The following is a 19,826-nucleotide window of genomic DNA, read 5'->3' on the forward strand; positions in this document are numbered from 1 at the left end:
AGTGGCGCCTGCCCTGTGGAATACCCTCCCTTCAGATGTGAAGGAAATAAGCAGCTATCTTTTTTTTTTAAAGACACCTGAAGGCAGCCCTGTTTAGGGAAGTTTTTAATATTTGGTGCTGTATTGTTTTTAACAAATGATTGGAAGCCGCCCAGAGTGGCTGGGGAAACTCAGCCAGATGGGCGGGGTATAAATAAATTATTATTATTATTATTATTATTATTATTATTATTATTATTATTATTACAGGACCAGTGGTCAGGGATGGTGGGAATTGTAGTCCCAAAACATTTTGAAGGCCAGGTTTGGGGATGCCTAACCTAGGGGACCCTATGTACAGCGCCTTAAGATCACAAGGAAATCACTGCTGCATGAGACCAGACACCCATCTGGTCCAGAATCCTGTTCTTACAGTGGCCAACCAGGTGTCTATGGGAAGTCTATGACCAAGACCTGAGCACAATTGCTTTCTCCTCTCCAGCAGCTGGTATTCTGATAATGGAGATAGAAAATATGCATCATGGCTAGTAGCCACAGATGGCCCTTATCCTCTGTGAATCTGAGGACAATGATGACAGAAAGGCAGGGTAGAAATAAATATATCTATATATTGGTCCATCATTGCAGACCCTCCAGGTGTCCCTATTTCCCAGAGACAGTCACAGATTTGCAGAAGCCCTCCTGGTGTCCGATTTGATCCCGGAATGCCCTCTTTTCCTTAGGATGTTCCTATTTTCATTGGAGAAATGTCGGAGGGTGTGGAGTAGGATTCCCCAGGGATTTTTTCCCCAGCTGGGAGTCACCGGAACACAGTTCCGGCACCTCTCAGGTGAGCGCCATTGCCACTCTAAGAGAACAGTTCCGGCACATAGAAAAACAGCACTGGGAGTCCCTATTTTCATTGGAGAAATTTTGTAGGGTATGGTAGGACACACACACACATACACATATATACATATACATATATATACCGTATTTTTTGCTCTATAAGACTCACTAAAAAGTAAGGGGAAATGTGTGTGGTTCTGTGGAGCGAATGCAGGCTGTGCGGCTATCCCAGAAGCCAGAACAGCAAGATGGATTGCTGCTTTCACTGCGCAGCGATCCCTCTTGCTGTTCTGGCTTCTGAGATTCAGAATATTTTTTTTCTTGTTTTCCTCCTCCAAAAACTAGGTGCGTGCGTCTTGTGGTCTGGTGCATCTTATAGAGCGAAAAATACGGTATATATATATGTCCTACCATACCCTCCAAAATATGGCATTGTTGTTGTTGTTGTTGTTGTTGTTGTTGTTGTTATTATTATTATTATTATTATTATTATTATTATTATTATCACACACACATTCTTTATTATGGCCCAAAGACCCGCAAAAACAATTTTGAAAAATTGTTTCATAATCAAAACTACGGTGGACGCTCGGGTTGCAAACGTGATCTGTGCGGGAGGCATGTTCGCAACCCGCAGCACCACGTCTGTGCATGCACGGGTTGTGCTTCTGCGCATGCGCAAAGCACGATTTAGCACTTCTGCACATGTGCGACCGCCATAACCCGGAAGTAACCCGTTCTGGTACTTCCGGGTTTCGGCGGGTGTGTTACCCGAAAAAACACAACCTGAAGCATCTGTAACCTGAGGTATGACTGTATAATTATTACAGTGGTACCTCGGGTTACATACGCTTCAGGTTACAGACTCCGCTAACCCAGAAATAGTGCTTCAGGTTAAGAACTTTGCTTCAGGATGAGAACAGAAATCGTGCTACAGCAGCGCGGCAGCAGCAGGAGGCCCCATTAGCTAAAGTGGTCTTCAGGTTAAGAACAGTTTCAGGTTAGGTACGGACCTCCAGAACGAATTAAGTACTTAACCCGAGGTACCACTGTATTATTATTATTATCCTTAAGCACTTCCAAGAAGGGATAGCGTTTCTTACCTCTTTAGCAGGAGGAGAACAGCGTTGGCAGTGCTGGCATCGAGGCCTGTAGTGGGTTCATCTAGGAATAGCACTGGCGGTTCAGTGATCAGTTCCATTGCTATATTAGTCCTCTTCCGTTCTCCCCCAGACACACCTCGAATCAGTTCAGTTCCTACCTGCAAAAAATTAATTTAGGCACACCAAGCGTGCATCAGACACTGGAAAAACACCTCTAAGTGGTGTTGTGGTATTCAAGCTGAGAAGTTAGAAAGCTATACAGTTACTGACGGACACCTGTGTGCACGAAAGCAGCCTCTGTCCCAACCCCTTTTTCTTTGTGCTTCCTGGAACAAACAAGAAGCCCTGTGGAATGACTCCCAGCTCAAGTGTATAAAATCTCTCTAAAAGGGAGATTTCACAGCCTGCATCTTTTCCAACCCAAAGATTGCATGATCCTTTCTGTAAGGTAACCAAATCATTTTCTTTTTAAGTTATTTGTTCATCTTTGTTTTGCTACCAGGATATAGAGACTTGTTTGCTGTAACTTCTGCAAAAAACTCTGTGAATATAAAGCTTCACTTATTTGGAAAGCTAAGTGTCTGTGATTTATTCTAGCCTAAGTATTTTGTGGGTAACAGTTGTTTAAAGGGGGGTGAAGGCATAAGTAAATCTAACCAAGTTTTAAGGTGCTTTGAGCAATCACCACTCTGCTACAAGACTACTTGGACTACTTGCAACACGCTCTACGGGGGGCTACCTTTGAAGGTGACCCAGAAACTGCAATTAATCCAGAATGCGGCAGCTAGACTGGTGACTGGGAGTGGCCGCCGGGACCACATAACACCGGTTCTGAGAGATCTGCATTGGCTCCCAGTACGTTTCCGAGCACAATTCAAAGTGTTGGTGCTGACCTTTAAAGCCCTAAACGGCCTCGGTCCTGTATACCTGAAGGAGCATCTCCACCCCCATTGTTCAGCCCGGACACTGAGGTCCAGCGCTGAGGGCCTTCTGGTGGTTCCCTCATTGCGAGAAGTAAGGTTACAGGGAACCAGGCAGAGGGCCTTCTCGGTAGTGGTGCCCGCCCTGTGGAACGCCCTCCCAGCAGATGTCAAGGAAACAAACGACTATCTGACTTTTAGAAGACATCTGAAGGCAGCCCTGTTTAGGGAGGTTTTTAATGTTTGATGTTCTATCGTGTTTTTAATATTCAATTGGAAGCCGCCCAGAGTGACTGGGGAAACCCAGCCAGATGGGCAGGGTAAATAATAAATTATTATTATTATTACAAGAGAGTGAAGATATTTCTTCCAAACCTCTCTCTCTCTAACATGGGGTGGGTAGGGTCACACTATTAACACTAAGCTTGTGCTAACAGCTATGGGAATATCAGCAAAGCCTTTTAAATTACCCCCAAGATGTGCTCACCTTAGTATCAGCCACTTTGCTCAGCCCCAGCTCATTGATAATCTGGACTACACGCTCTTCCTTCTCCTGAAAGCTGATAGAGTTTGGAAGCCGCAAGGCTGCTGAGAACAGCAGATTCTCCCTCACTGTCATTGTTCCCATGACAACATCATCCTGAAAGCAGAATATTTTGACTGTAAGAAAGCACATGCAAAGGAATATCCTTCTTCCCTCCGCCCTGCCATTCCAGGTGCAGAAACTGAATGCACTAGCAGCTGACTCTTACTTCAAGAAAGCCCCTTAATTTTAATGGGTCTACTCTCTGTTTAGGCCCTATCTGCCCTATAAATTCAAAGCAGCATCATACCATTTTAAACAGTCATGGCTTCCCCCCTAGGAATCCTGGGAGCTTAAGTTTGTTAAGGATGCAGAGAGTTGTTATTGACGGAGACAGAGTCTTGCAGTAAATAAAAAAAGACCATGCAGAGTCAAAGGTCCAAAAGAAAAAGCTTTTACAGTGGTACCTTGGTTCTCAAACGCCTTGGTACTCAAACACCTTGGAACCCAAACACTGCAAACCTGGAAGCAAGTGTTCCGGTTGGCAAACTTTTTTCAAAAGCTGAACATGCTCCGTTTTGAGTGCCACACTTCCGTTTTCAGTGTAACGCTGAGGTCTGTCTGTTTTGCTATTTATTTTGTGTTTTTACGACTCATTTTGTTTTCTTTTGGTGACTGTGTGGGACCCAGTTCAGCTACTGGTTGATTGATTGTGTGACTGTAGTACATTGATTATTGCTTTCATTTTATGGATCAATGGTCTTGTTAGATAGTACAATTCATGTTAAATTGCTGTTTAAGGGGTGGTTTTTAAAAGTGGAACGGATTAATCCATTTTGCATTACTTTCTATGGGAAAGCATGCCTTGGTTTTGGAACGCTTTGGTTTTGGAACCTTCCGGAACGGATTAAGCTTGAGAACCACGGTACCACTGTCCTAAAAGGCAAAGGCTTGTTACAAAAAACTTCAGACACACAAGGTACAAATGAAAGTTAGAGAGAGTGATAGAGAGCAGTTCGCTGAGTGCAGGAATTTCTCCCTCCTGGCTCAGTGTGACCTTGAGATAGTCAAAACAATATTTGCATCAGAAATGAACCTTCTAGAATCTTCCAGAATTTTCTAGCACTTTCCGGTTTCTGCCCACAAAGACTTTAGTCATGACAGTTAGGAGGCCCTTATTCCCCTCACAGAGCTACAGTTCTCAAAGTGGTTTAACAGTCAGTCCTTCTTCCAAGGGAACTCTGGGAATTGTAGTTCTGTGAGGGGGAAGAGGAGTCCCACAGCTCTCAGCAACTCGAGTTCCCAGGATTCTTTGGGGGGAACCCGTGGCTATTTGAAGTGGTATGATAGTGCTTTGACTGTGTTGTGCAGATGGGTGCTTATCATCCCAAGAACTGGGGTGGTGGGGGAAACAGATATAGCAGAAGCAAAATCCCAACGGCTGAGACACTCACCTGAACTACATATCCTGAGATGCACTTGAAATTGGGAGGTTGTGGGACACCATCTATAAGAACATCCCCTGACAAGCCAGCAGGATCTTTTCGAGCAGCCAAAACATCTAGGAGGCTAAAGGTAAAGGACGCAACAGTTGTTCAGTTGCAGACGACTCTGGGGTTGCGACACTCATCTCGCTTTACAGGCCAAGGGAGCCGGCGTTTGTCCACAGACAGTTTTTCCGGGTCATGTGGCCAGCAGGACTAAACTGCTTCTGGCACAACAGAACACCGAAACCAGAGCAGCGCACGGAAACTCCATTTACCTTCCCGTCACAGTGGTACCTATTTATCTACTTGCACTGGCATGCTTTCGAACTGCTATGTTGGCAGGACCTGGACGGAGCAATGGGAGCTCACCCCGTCGCAGGGATTCGAACCGCCAACCTTCTGATCGGGAAGCCCAAGGCTCAGTGGTTTAGACCACAGCGCCACCCACGTCTCTAGGAGGCTAGAGATGGAAAAATGTCCTGTCAATGTCCTGCTTTTGAGACTACGATTTCCAACAGGGATAATGATAAACACAACGAGGTCTTTTTCTGGACCCAAACTCTGAGGACTATGTTATTTCTAACCAGCTCTGGAAGAGGCATTCTCACTCTAAAAACACTGATAAGTAATAATAATAATAATAATAATAATAATAATAATAATAATAAATAATATTAAATGAACCAATGAGGAATTCAAATCTTGTGCTAAGGAAGCCCACTGGAAAGCAAGCAAATGATGATCTTAAAGGGAACATTGGAGAAACAGGTTATTACAGTGGTACCTTGGTTTGCATACGACTTGGTTTGAATACGTTTTGGATTACAAACACATCAAACCTGGAAGCGCATGCCCTGGTTTGCAATCATTTTTTGCATTACAACCCATTTTTTTCTGATTATGAACAATTTGGGGGGGGGGAGGCCCCATTGGAGAAAGCGTTCCTTGGGTTACAACCTGTTTTGGTTTACAAACGGACCTTCTGGACGGATTATGGTTGTAAACCAAGGTACCACTATAGTGGATTATTGCTATGAATAAGTAGTGGTGACAATACTTTGGTCTGGCAGGGCTCCTTTTGCGCCATAACTGCACGACAAGAAGAAATTCAGCAGCTGTGCTGGTGCTGCCATCACTGTATCTGCAGGCTGAGAAAAGCCTCATTTTCTTTTTTTGTCCGATGTCCCTATTTTCCAGGGACAGTCCTGGATTTATAGAAGCCGTCCCAGTTTCTGATCTGATCCTGGAATGTCCCGCTTTCCCTTAAAGGTAAAGGGACCCCTGACCATTAGGTCCAGTCGTGACCGATTCTGGGGTTGCGGCGCTCATCTCGCTTTATTGGCCGAGGGAGCCGGCGTACAGCTTGCAGGTCATGTGGCCAGCATGACTAAGCCGCTTCTGGCGAACCAGAGCAGCGCACGGAAACACCATTTACCTTCCCGCCGGAGTGGTACCTATTTATCTACTTGCACTGGTGTGCTTTTGAACTGCTAGGTTGGCAGGAGCAGGGACAGAGCAATGGGAGCTCACCCCGTCGCGGGATTCAAACCGCCAACCTTCTGATCGGCAAGTCCTAGACTCTGGACACCCCTATTTTCATCGGAGAAATGTTGGAGGGTATGGGGTTATCCAACCCCCAAGCCATTTGAAGGCAGCTTTGTATAGGGAAGCTTTTTTTAATGTTAAATGTTTTATTAAATTTATATATATATTGGAAGCTGCCCAGAGAGGTTGGGGCAATCAGATGGGCGGGGTGTAAATAATGATGATGGAATAGGGCACCCCTTTCTTCACTGGAGAAATGTTGGAGGATATGCAGTTGTTTAAAGCACAGGCACCCTGACCCCCCCTTTCAAATGACACCCCCAATTACATGTGACTTCAAATAGCATTCTTCAAGCACAATTTATACGCAATTAGGATTTTAAAGCCAATTCACAGCTTCACAGGCTTGCTTTGAAACCTGAGGAAGTAGATCTGGAAGGGAGATTTGTAATCCTTTCTTTCCCGGACCTTTCTTCTTTCTTAATCCTCTTCCCCAAAACTGCTCTCCGTTCCATAAGCAGGGGGTGGGGACAGGCTTCTGGGCAAGCGGTTTTGACAGAGAAAGGAAAATCCTCACCCATCTCCAAAGCATGTGCTAAAGGTAAAGGGACCCCTGACCATTAGGTCCAGTCGTGACCGACTCTGGGGTTGCGGCGTTCATCTCGCTTTATTGGCCAAGGGAGCCAGCGTACAGCTTCCGGGTCATGTGGGGAACATGACTAAGCCGCTTCTGGCGAACCAGAGCAGCGCACGGAAACGCCGTTTACCTTCCCGTCGGAGCAGTCCCTATTTATCTACTTGCACTCTGACGTGCTTTCGAACTGCTAGGTTGGCAGGAGCAGGGACCGAGCAATGGGAGCTCACCACGTCGCGGGGATTCGAACCGCCGACCTTCTGATCGGCAAGCCCTAGGCTCTATGGTTTAGACCACAGTGCCACCCGCGTCCCCTAAAGCATGTGCTACTAGCTTCTAATTAAATAACAATAATTCCAAAAATCAAAGCTTTCTGATAACAGATTTCCCACACCACTTGGAATTTGATATACTCACGAAGATTTGCCACTTCCCGTTGGTCCCAGGATAGCATTCATGCCTGGCCTCATGATGCCACTAGAAGTAAAAATGAATAAAAAGGAGTTTCAGTTTATCAATTGTTTTCTGCGTGATCTATGTGGCATAATGACATCAGATCCTTTCCCCATGTCTTCTGCCACACCAACGTTTTGTTACAGAAATTTCCGTTCTGGAATTGTTGGTGATATAAATGGTTCACCTGCTATTATTCTGCTCATAATTTTATTCCTCCACCTGCCCACAGGTCTTTGTAAAATCCTATATTTGGTGTTGAATCTGGATTCTTCAATACCTCCTCTTCCATTTTAAAATACCAAGTTTCTGGCCCATATGTATGGAAATATACAAAGAAACGTATGCCCTGCCCAGGGCCAGATTTACCGTATTTTTCGCTCCATAAGACACACCTAGTTTTTAGAGGAAAACAAGAAAAAAGTATTCTGAACGAAACAGTGGATGTATGATTTTTGTGGTTCATGCTGTGGCCACAGACATGATATGTGATTTGGTGGTGAGTTTGGGGTAGCCCAATGCAAAAATCCTGAGGATCCATGTGGATCCGTGCTTTGTAACCAAGTTTTTGAGCCATTGCGGCCCACCGAAACAGTGGATGCGTGATTTTTTTGGTGCAGACTGTAGCCATGGACATGCTATGTGATCTGATGGTGAATTTGGGGTGACTCAATGCAAAAATCCTGAGGATCCATGTGCTTTTACCTCCACCCTCCCAGGCAGCCTCCTTTATCGCTAGCGTCCCTTATCTCCCTCCTGATCGCTTGACGATCAGCTGCTCAGCTGCTTCCTTTCAACACCCCCTTCCCTCTTGTTTACCTTAGCGTCTTTTCCTTAGCTGGAGCAGGTTTTTTTGCTCCTCCTCTTCTTCTAATTTCTCTCCTCATTGCTTTAATCTTCCTGTCTCCTCTCCTTGCAAGTTCGCTGTCTTTATGTGATGGCCTGGGAATCCGATTCAGAGGCTGAACCGGAGGAATCCCAGCCTGCACAGGAGTCCCCGCCTCCAGGGCCGGCTGAGCTGGGGCAGGGCCTTGATTCTGAAGTGCTTGCACCTGTGCCGGATCCTCAGGAGCAGGCACCAGGTGAAGCCACTCAGGCTCCGGAGGCGATTGAGGACGCATTGCCTACAGGTGCGCCTCTCCCAGCCCTGTCAGGGGAAAGTGAGTCTCCCCCTGGGTCCGGTAACCCTCCAGCCTCTCCTGAGCTGCAGAGGCTCAGGGCAGAGAGGCTGAGGGAACTGGTTTCTCCCAGGAGGAGTGCTCGCCTTAAGGCCAGGAGAGGCGGGTCACCTGGGGGCCGGGACAGCCCCTGGCCTCAGAGAAGATAAAGGCCAGTCAGCCCAGTCCCAGGTTGCGGAAGCAACGTTGTTGAAGAGCTGTTTCGGCCAGCATCCAGTCCTCCCCCCCCCCCCAGAGTTCCTGTCCTTGCCCGGCTCCTCGCTGTGGACCCCGCTTCGCCCGTGGAGGACTGTCTGCTGAACCTCGACTCAGGTCGTGGACCTCACCCCACAGTAACCTCTCCCCTGGACCAGCACACTTTACCTCCCTCCTCCCAGGCAGCCTCCTTTATCGCTAGAGTCCCTTATCTCCCCTCCCGATCGCTTGCTGATCAGCTGCTCAGCGGCTTCGTTTCAACACCCCCTTCCCTCTTTCTAAAAAAAAGAAAAGCACGATCTGCTTTTTGCCCCTGGGCAATTTGGCTCCAGGGACCACGCATTCACTCCATAAGGCGCACAGACATTTCCCCTTACTTTTTAGGAGGAAAAAAGTGCGTCTTATGGAGTGAAAAATACGGTATCTGACTTTTAGAAGACATCTGAAGGCAGCCCTGTTTAGGGAAGTTTTTAATGTTTGATGTTTTATTGTGTTTTTAATACTCTGTTGGGAGTCGCCCAGAGTGGCTGGGGAAACCTGGCCAGATGGGTGGGGTATAAGTAATGAATTATTATTATTATTATTATTATTATTATTATTATTATTATTATTATTATTATTATTATTTATTGGGTTCCAATCTTCTCACTTTAAAAAGGAAGTCAAATGAAAGGAAGGCTATCCCCCTAGAATTTCTCAAGGCTTGAGGAAGTTTGTGCACATAACACTCTATTGTTTTCCAGATTTGGATGCTCTTTCATGTGCCTGCCCATATAATTGTTTCAGCTATCAGATTGGCACTTGCATAATGTGGACCTTGCAGAGTAATTTAGTGGCTCTGAGCAGCAGCAGCAGCAGCAGCAGCATTGTGATGGCTTTGGATTCGGACTCGGAGGCTGAACCTGAGGAATCCCAGCCTGCACAGGAGTCCCCGCCTCCAGAACCAGCTGAGCCGGGGCTGGGGCTTGAGCCTGAAGGGTCCTCACCTGTGCTGGATCCTCAGGTGCAGGCACCAGCTGAGTCTGCTCTGGCTCCTGAGGTGATGGAGGACCCATTGCCTGCAGGTGCTCCACTCTCAGCCCCGTCAGGGGAAGCTGAGGTTGCCTCTGGGTCCGGTAACCCTCCAGCCTCTCCTGAGCTGCAGAGGCTCAGGGCAGAGAGTTGGAGGGAACTAAGTTCCCGCAGGAGGAGTGCTTGCCTCCAGGCCAGGAGAGGTGAGTCACCTGTGGACCAGGGCCGCCCTATGCCTTGGGGCAGATAAAAGCCAGTCAGTCCCAGTCCCAGGTTGCGGGAGCAACGTTGTTGGTAGCCTGTTCCTGCCTGCACCCTGTCCTGCTCTCCTGCCAGAGTTCCTGACCCCACCCGACTCCCTGCCTTGGACCCAGCTTCAGCTTTGACGGGCAGCCTCCATACCGCACCATTGACCTTGGATTGGACTCGGACCTCGCCTCTCGGTTAGCCCCCAGGACCAGCACAAGCATCCTGAAGGGAGAAACCCATTCTCTTGGTGGGAAGCTCAAGTCTCCCCAAGGGAAATGACACATCTAACATGTGGTACACATTCCTCCAGCAAATAAAACAACAGAATTAAATCACGGCAGGCTTATAGGCAGAGGTGGATGGGCTTGTGTCTCATACTGAGGTAGAGCCGAAGAATGGGATTGGGTGCTCCTTTTTGACCTATTTGAGGTGCCTGTTTCTGTCACACATGAGGGCCCTGCTTCAATAATGTGGAGAGAGTAACAACGTTCAGATTTTTGGGCATTGAATTACAAGAGGATCTGTCCTGGAGTGTCAACACAAGGGGGCTTGTGAAGAAGGCGCAGCAGAGACTGTACTTTTTGAGAATTCTAAGGAAAAACCATCTTTTACAGAAACTGCTGCTTGCCTTCTATCACTGTGCCATTGAGAGCGTGCTCACTTATGGCTTATGTGTGTGGTACGGAAGCTGTACTACCCAGGACAGGATGGGGTTGTGCAGGGTTGTTAAGGCAGCAGAGAGCATTGTTGGCTGCCCACTCTCCACCTTAGAGCAGATTTATGCCACAAGGTGCCATAGGAAGGCACTGGACATAGTAAAAGATCCATCGCATCCTGGTCACTGTCTCTTCGAGCTCCTGCCGTCGGGACGGAGATACAGGACGATGAAGACAAGAACGAGCCGTCTTAAGAACAGCTTCTTCTCCAGAGCGATCTCGGCCCTGAATGGGAAGCCTGGACTTTGAAAGTCATCTAATCTTCCTTGCTGTACTATACTGTATTGTTTTAATTAGTGTTTTTATAGTTGTTTTGATTTTGTGTGGAGTGCCCTACCTGGGTGGATGGAGCAGCCAAGTAATTTCGTTGTCCCCGAGAGGGGGCAATGACAATAAAGATATTATTATTATTATTATTATTATTATTATTATTATTATTATTATCCCCATCTTTATGTCGTATTGTCTCTTCGCCCTGCTTCCCAGCTGGCTTGCTGTAGACCTGGACCTCCCAAAGGCACATCCAGCACTTTAAGGCTGGGCTTTTCTCTCCACACACAAAATCTCGGCAAAGATATTCGCAGTGATCCTTTCAGAATTGTGCCATTAACTAAGCAATTGATATTGAGAATTCCCCCCCCCCAAATAAACAAACGACACCTAAAACATCAGCTCACCCATTCCATTTACTATCTGAAAACATTTATTGTCTTGAGCTCTCAATGAATCAGGAACACGAGCTGCTTAAGTACCGTATTTTTCGCTCTATAAGACACACCAGACCATAAGATGCACCTAGTTTTTGGAGGAGGAAAACAAGAAAAAAATATTCTGAATCTCAGAAGCCAGAACAGCAAGAGGGATCGCTGTGCAGTGAAAGCAGCAATCCCTCTTGCTGTTCTGGCTTCTGGGATAGCTGCGCAGCCTGCAGTCGCTCCATAAGACGCACACACATTTCCCCTTACTTTTTAGGAGGGAAAAAGTGAGTCTTATAGAGCAAAAAAAACGGTAATGTTTGATGCATTACTGTATTTTAATATTGTGTTGGAAGCCGCCCAGAGTGGCTGGGGAAACAGCCAGATGGGCGAGGTATACATAAAAAATTATTCTTATTCTTATTCTTATGACTTCCCCCAAAATTCTCTGTTAAGACGCATATTGCATGCACTTACTAGACGTTATGCAGGATTTTCTTCTCCACCACTTTCCGTTTGCACGGGGGTCCCCGGGACTGCTTGATGGAATACTGGATGCCGTGGAAACTCACCACTGACCCCCGAGGGGATCGGAGAGATTCTCTGGTTGGGACTGAACGCAGGAACGGACTCCCTCGTTCTGGTTCATTCCCAGGAGATACATTCCTAGGGTTGGACACAGCGGTTGTTCCTGCACCTTTGCTGCATGTTTCGAACTCTATTGGCCCAACGCTGACAGAGTCTTCGATTTTCTCCAAGGTTCCCATCTGTCACTGCCTGAAATATTGAAATGCATTGAATTCGCTTTTGAACAGAAGACTTGCAGCGGATTTGAAGCGCTCCCTTTGAGGATTCCAAGAAACGTGAAGAATCCCGTCATTTCTACAGCACTTTCAAGGCACATATTATCGTCATCCCCAAAATAACATGCCTAAAATCTACCAGGCTTTACGGAAAGATTACATAAGGGTTTTCTGCTGGCTTGCAAATATAACAGACACAACACAAGAGGGAAAAGGGATTGGGAGGGAAGAAGAAAATAAACAAGCACAGGCACAATTTCTTAAGGTGACATATAATTATCGCTTGGATGGAGACCATTCAGGGAGGAGAGGAGTCAAAAGGCAGTTGGGTTCTTTCTCTGCCGGTGGATTGGGCCCCATTATCCCACTGAGATACAGGCAACTCTCAATCTACGAAGGGGTTACGCGCTGGAGAAAGCGTGTAAGGCCAAAATTGTGTATAGTCAAAATACATTGGATTCAATGATGGGTGCGATTGCCAAAGTCTTTTCCCCCAGATGCCTTCCTTTTTTTAACCCCCCCTTTTTTGCTAAGCACGTAAAACCAGTGGTATAGCGTGGGTTGCCAGTGCCCAGGGCAAGGTATGTATCCTTAGTACCACCTGCCTATAGGCTGGAATGAGGGGGCAATAGCTTGGCGACCTGCCCCAGTGGCAGCTGCAATGCCCCATGAGCGTTGAGCATGGCGGAAAGCTGAATGTGCTCAAGTTAGATGTGTTGGAGTTACCTGTACTCTCTTACAGCAGTTTTGTAACTACTCTTCCTGTTTCACAGACCAGGGATCATGAAGATAAGAGCTAATTCTTTGCCCTAGACAACTGGACCTGAGCCATCTATATTTTATGATATGGTTGTATAGATATAAATTTATGAATAATTCTAATCAAGCTTCGTTCCACTGTATAAGCAAAGCAGCTGACCTCATTTTTGCTCAGTATGTAGTATTCTAATAGGAGCTAGGTGTTCATTTAGAAATTCGAGAGCTTGTTATAAGTACTGAAACAGGAATGAAACAACGAGCACCAGTCCTCTGTGCAGTTCCCATTCATTCCACAACAGACAATAGACAATGGAAGAAATACAACGGTGGTCAGTGTTTACATTTCTGACAGTGCAATCCTATAAGATAAATACAAGAGTCCCATCAGTATTGGCATTCTGCGGGCTCCTGTAGACATACCTGTTAAAGCACGGATTCCCCTGAACTGAACTTTTGTTGTTTCAGCTGTTTTTTCACTCTTTTAATTGTTACACATTTTTAATAGTCTGTTTAACTAGGGATGTTTTAATGCTCAATGGATTTGTTATGTAATAATAATAATAATAATAATAATAATAATAAAACATATATGTCTATCCAGAAGCCCCACTGAATTCAGAATAAGGTTTGCGGAACTCAGTGAGACTTTGCTTTGAGCAGACATGTATAGAATTTTACTGCAAGCCAGAACGTCCCCATATCAACTCATTCTTCCAATACGAATTCACACAAGCCACTATCCGCCTCAGATCCTGCCACTGTGGCCACAATCCCACACCGCAGTCTAGCGATAATATCAGCCTACTTTACTGGAAGCAGCCTTATACTGAGTTGGCTCATTGGTCCACCTAGCTGAATATTGCCTTTCTCAACATTGCCCCATCCCATGTTCTTGAACTAAAACTCCCACCACCCCTGACCACTAGGCATGCTGGCTTGGAACGATGGGAGTCGTCGTAGTACAACAACACCTGGGGACCCAAGGCTGGTCCACACACTATAAGTGGCCGGAGCTCTCCAGAATTTTAGGCAGGAGTTCTTTCTGTCCTGGCTCTACCTGGAAACAGCAGGGATCGAACCTGGATAGAAAGAAGATGCTTTAGCACTGAGCCATGGCCCTTGCCCTAAAATACAGGTGAACTATATTCTTATTATTACCTGCCTTTCACCCTGAGTTCCCAGGGCAGGTTACAGCGTTAAAACACAATGCTGAAAACTTACAATCACAAAATTAAGGTGAGTCTTAAAACAAAAGCCAGGGTAATAAGGAGCACCTTAAGTATTTTCTGGAAGCTGGACAATGAAGGTGCCCGATGCAACTCTTTGGGGAATTATAGAATTGTAGAGTTGGAAGGGACCAAAAAGATTATCTCGTCCAAACCAGGAATCTTTTGCTCAAACCCACAACCTTGAGATTAAGTGTCTCCTGCTCTACTGACTGAGCTAACGGAACAACAAATCTGCAAATTGTTATTAATTCTGAATATTATTTTGCCCTCGTTCTGTTTCTTTACTTATGAAGAAAACTCAGAGAGCAGAGGGGAGCACAGACAGGCTTTCAGAAGTCAAGATGCTTGATTAAAAGGAGACCTTTAACTGGATCATCCTCTGCGAACTGATGCGAGTGCAAATTCAAGTTACAAACAAAGAACTCATGATCAGCCATGTCTTCTGCATTAGCCCATTCCAAGGGGGGTGGCAAAAAGGGCTTTTAAAAAATCATTAAAGATTTTCTTGGTTTGCAAAAGCACATGCCTTGTCTCTTTTTTCAGGCTGTACAGTCTTTCTTACAAATCAGCTACATTTGTTGTGAGACATTAGTGCTTTTGCAAGAAGATCAAACCTATCCATTCTTAAGGAAATCAGCCCTGAGTGCTCACTGGAAGGACAGATCCTGAAGCTGAGGCTCCAATACTTTGGCCACCTCATGAGAAGAGAAGACTCCCTGGAAAAGACCCTGATGTTGGGAAAGATGGAGGGCACAAGGAGAAGGGGACGACAGAGGACGAGATGGTTGGACAGTGTTCTCGAAGCTACAAACATGAGTTTGACTAAGCTGTGGGAGGCAGTGGAAGACAGGAGTGCCTGGCGTGCTCTGGTCCAGGGGGTCACGAAGAGTTGGACACGACTAAACAACAACAACAAACTGCCTTCTCTGCAGAGCAGCCCCGCAGACTCCCAGCCCTCTGAAAACTTAGCCCCAAGTAAGTCACACAAATTGCAGATAGCAGTGAGGCGAAAAGAGTGACAGGCAAACTAGCCATTACATAGCATCCTCTCTACTTCCACTGTCCAAGCGATTCAGTACCTCTTTGGTTCTGTTGCTGCCCAAAAGCTCCCGGTCCGATTCAGCTCAGCTGCCTACAGGTCTCTCCCCAGCAGAACTGAAGGTGAAAACCGCTATTCCCTGGTTGCTGCTGACTCAGTTCAAGGCAACTTACATAAACTTTTGTTTGAGGAACTCTCACTCATTAGCAGCTTCTGATGCTGATGGGAGTGTCAAATTACTGCTGTCACGCAATCTCCCCTGAGGTCACTGGAGGAGAAGTCACAAGCAAAGAGTCAGCGTGCCTTTGTAAAGAGAATTTTAACTGTATTTTTTGTTGTGGTTGGCTTTTTGTCTTTTTCTTTTGGCAGACAGGGGGGTTTCGGAAGATCGTCGGAGATGTAGGAAAAAGAATCTTCCGGTTTTGAATTTGGAGACGTCCCCTTTCTCCCACTGGTGATTCCACGTCTATCCCTGAAAAGCCGTGTAAGAAACTGCATGCAGGTTGCAAACATGACTGCCGGAATTCTTCCTGCTTTTCCAGGTTGCTGTTTGAAGCTGTGCCCTGTTCATGCCTCAATTTATAAATTGGACAGAAATAAAAAATCCTTTCCCCCTTGCAATCTCTTTTTGTGTTGCTTCGCAACCAGTGGTGAAGTACAAGTAGGTGGGCAATTCACTGAAAAGTGTTGGGTGAACAAATGATTAACAGGGAGAGGAGCAGAGTAAATTAGGGGGAATTCCTCAATGTCCTATAACCACCCTGTCAACAAATCAGAATGAAAGCTCAGTAAAGACTGGACATTGTCTGACCTCCATGTGAGCATTGTTCAAACAGAATAGGACCAAAGCTCATTGCATAGGTCACTTCCCCTAGCGGTAACATTTATTGAAATTGTGATTTCCCACAAAACTGTGTGTCCGCTATAGGCCCACCACATATTTTAGCTTTATTCTTCACATATGGTAAGGATTCAACGGGTTTTTTTGGTGATGTGGCACAAGGACTAATCGGAACTGCAGCAGATGTTGTCTTCTTCCATCTGGAAGGAGCCAGAGCATCAGTAAACAGCCTCCCCCAAACAGTAAACAGTCTCCCCCAAACAGGCTCCCCCTCCCTTTGGCAGATGGCTTTTGCACTGTAAAGTCAACTCCGCGCAAACAGATGAAAAAAACAGGAGACGGAGCAGAAATTGCTTCCCGGTGTGTTTGCAAAAATGGAAAAGATGGGACAACACTATGGACTCGAATTTATGGTGTGTGTTGCAAGAGGGCAAGAAAATTTCAACATGCCCCTTTGTCATATATCTGATGTACTTTCAAGGTCAACATTTTTGCACAACGTGGCTAAGATTGGTGGTTTGGAAGGAGTATGAAACCCTCCAACTGACAAAAGTTCTGCCCCCCCCTCCGTTCTGTAATGCACTAAGCATGCATCAGTAAATGTGTCATTATTTATTATTATGAAAAAACTCTACTGCTGTCAGGGGCTGGACTGAAGAGGAATGGCGGGAACCGCCCCACCCTTTATGTACCTTCCTGAGAAGAGGAGGACAGTACAGTGGTACCTCAGGTTAAGTACTTAATTCATTCCGGAGGTCCGTACTTAACCTGAAACTGTTCTTAACCTGAAGCACCACTTTAGCTAATGGGGCCTCCTGTTGTTGCCCCTCCGCCGGAACCTGATTTCTGTTCTCATGCTGAAGCAAAGTTCTTAACTTGAAGCATTATTTCTGGGTTAGCAGAGTCTGTAACCTGAAGCGTATGTAACCTGAAGCATATGTAACCGGAGGTACCACTGTATAGATTTAGAACCCTGGTTTGCAGAAGGTCATAGTTCAGAGGCTGCAGAGGGGAGAAGCTGGGAAATATTGGGAGAGCAGCAGGAAGAAGCAGCACCACCAGGGGAGAGACAGCTAACAGACTCCGTGTCCCTAGAAAGCCTTCCTGACCCCCATCTCCCAGGACCAGGCGTGCCTTGAGAGTAGTAGAACAGAAAGCTCAGAGGCAGAAGGCACAGATCTGCCAGCGCAGGTATATAGTAGAATAGGAGGGACGGAGGGGGTAGGACTTCACTTGGAGCAACGCCATTATCTGAGACAGACCGCATTCCTTCATCTCTCTGTGCGTATATTGAACAAACTACTTGGTAAGAACTCTTCTTCTTTATCTGCTTCTTGGCATCCCACCGTGGGTGGGATAGGTATCCCTGAAGCCTTCACAACTGCCCTTGCTCGTAACGCAACACAACTGTAGCTGAACTCTTCAATTCCCACCCAGACTGACAAGACAATTTCCTGTAGACCAGTGTTTCCCAAACGTTTTTGGGCAACGGCACACCTGTTTACCGGAAAAAAATCTCGCGGCACACCACCATTAAAGCCCCGCCCCGTGACGTCAGCGCGCAGCGTCACGCCGGGAGGGACGCACAAAAGTCAAAGTTTTTTCCCTCCCCGCGAAGCAACGAAAGAGGGCGCCTCAACACCGGGAGGTGGGCAGGGAGCGGGGGGAGCGGCCAGACGGGCTCCGCTGGGGGACTTTCGGCTGCCGGAGGCGGGGAAGGGGCGGCTGCAGCGGACCCGGAAGTGGTTGCGCCCATCGGGGGCGGTGGGAGCGCGCCGTGCGGGTTGGTGGGTGGGGGAAGGAGAGGAAGAGGAGGGGGCGGCGGCGGCGGCCGGAGGCTGGACGGATCCGCGCAGGGACGGCGCGCGAGCCGGGAGGAGGCGCGAAGAAGGAGGCAAGGCGAGAGCAGCGCGGCTCGGGATGCATTCGGACTGCCGGCTGCTGCGCCCGAGACGCGGGGTATGGTGAGCAGCCCGGAGCGCCCGCTCCCCCGGGGGACCCGGCCGGCGCTGGCCTCCCTCCTCCTCCTCCTGTTGCTGCTCAGGCGGGACGCGGCGGCGCAGAAAGGTGCGTGCGGGAGCCCCGCCGGGAGGGGAGGGACCAGAGCCTTCCCGCCTTTCTTGCTTGGCGCCCACCCAAAAGCCCGCCGGGTTTTCGCGCCTTCCTCCAGTAGGCCGGCCGAAGCGAGCGGCGATGGGATGTGGGAGCTCGCTCGCTCGCCGCCCCGCGTGTGCTCGCCGCCGCCGCCCCGCCTCTCGCCGCCCGACTCGCCCGCCTCCCTCCCACGGCACACCAGCCGGTGTCTCACGGCACACTAGTGTGCCGCGGAACACCGGTTGGGAAACACTGCTGTAGACAACACAGCTGTAGTGGGTGATTTGGCTTCCTGACTTTGAGCCAAGTCTTTGCTCTCCAGAGATCCTTCATTGCTTTGTTTACTAACTTTTCACAGGATGCTCAGACGATGCCATCTTGCAATCATCATCATTCTGTATTTTCCTTGTGGTTCTTCTGTCTTTTCTTAGCTAGCAGTCCAACTTTCTCAGAAGAGCAGAAGACATGTGCTGTCTCTTGGCAATCCAAATTCTGTGCCAAGAAAAGCTGAAATGTCCCCCATATGGGGATCAAACCTGTGACCTTTGCATTATCAACACCACACTCTAAGCCAGTGTTTCCCAACCTTGGGCCTCCAGCTGTTTTTGAACTACAATTCCCATCATCCCTGACCACTGGTCTTGCTAGCTAGGGATGATGGGAGTTGTAGTCCAAAAACAGCTGGAGGCCCAAGGTTGGGAAACACTGCTCTAAGCAACTGAGCCATCCATTCTCTATAACTCACCTACTCCCTAGATTTTACAATTTCAACAAGCTATAAACTTGGTTTTGCAAAAAGGAAACCTGAGATGTTCGGGATGTTGGTTTCTGCGACCAGGAACAACTTCTGTGCCTTTATTTGCCATTTTACGTTTGGGTAGCTTCTTAAAACCCTTTTATGGAAGTTGCTTTATCAAACTTTCCAACATCAGAAGCATGAGGATGGAAAACTGTAATCTGTTGTTATTACACAGGGTGAAAAATTATTTTTTTTTCCATAACGAAAAATAGCCAAACACTCAAATCTCAAATACAGTCTACTCTGGAAAGTTACCTCCAAATACAGAAGTTATATTAAAAAACATGATGGGTAAATGTATTTTTTATTGTAAAAAAAAACCCTCATTCCTAACACTGATAGCAAACATTCTAGTATCTATGGATTTACATTTTGCATTTTAATATTTCATGGTAAAACAGCTATTTTACTCTACAATTGTAATTCAACCCTTTGACTTACAGTTCCCCAGCCCTGTCGAAAATACTAACAAACGGAATGTGTGACCAGTAAATGTATTTATTTATTTTTGTAAAAAACCCTCATTCCTAACACTGATAGCAAACATTCTAGTATCTACGGATTTAAATCTTACATTTTAATATTTCATGGTAAAACAGCTATTTTACTCTACAATTGTAATTCAACCCTTTGACTTACAGTTTCCCAGCCCTGTCGAAAATACTAACAAACGGAATATGTGACCAGTAAAAGAAAGAACATGGCACTTTTTTTTTACTTTTTTT

The 19,826-nt window shown here is 46.7% G+C and overlaps 1 protein-coding gene and 1 long non-coding RNA gene across 3 annotated transcripts in view; one reads left to right on the plus strand and one right to left on the minus strand.

Moving 5' to 3' along the window:
• Positions 1-15,701, minus strand: part of LOC310706510 (broad substrate specificity ATP-binding cassette transporter ABCG2-like) — a 39,108-nt gene extending 23,407 nt beyond the window's left edge. Inside the window, exons 1-6 of one of the 2 annotated variants that reach the window (XM_083502582.1) lie at positions 15,408-15,701; positions 12,015-12,314; positions 7,458-7,517; positions 4,829-4,943; positions 3,339-3,491; positions 1,932-2,089 (exon numbers count right to left, since the gene is read on the minus strand). In XM_083502582.1, the coding sequence (XP_083358708.1) occupies positions 1,932-2,089; positions 3,339-3,491; positions 4,829-4,943; positions 7,458-7,517; positions 12,015-12,304 (776 nt within the window). In that variant the 5' untranslated portion in view covers positions 12,305-12,314; positions 15,408-15,701. The remainder of the gene's footprint in view (positions 1-1,931; positions 2,090-3,338; positions 3,492-4,828; positions 4,944-7,457; positions 7,518-12,014; positions 12,315-15,407) is intronic. The other variant, XM_083502583.1, reaches the window with a different exon arrangement.
• Positions 10,602-11,255, plus strand: LOC310708035. The gene is made up of 2 exons (XR_014526808.1): positions 10,602-11,152; positions 11,194-11,255. It is a non-coding gene; the product is annotated as an uncharacterized lncRNA (long non-coding RNA).
• Positions 15,702-19,826: the final 4,125 nt, after the last annotated feature.

The sequence above is a fragment of the Podarcis liolepis genome, assembly GCF_965112155.1.
Source record: "Podarcis liolepis genome assembly, chromosome: 5".
Taxonomy (NCBI): Eukaryota; Metazoa; Chordata; class Lepidosauria; order Squamata; family Lacertidae; genus Podarcis; species Podarcis liolepis.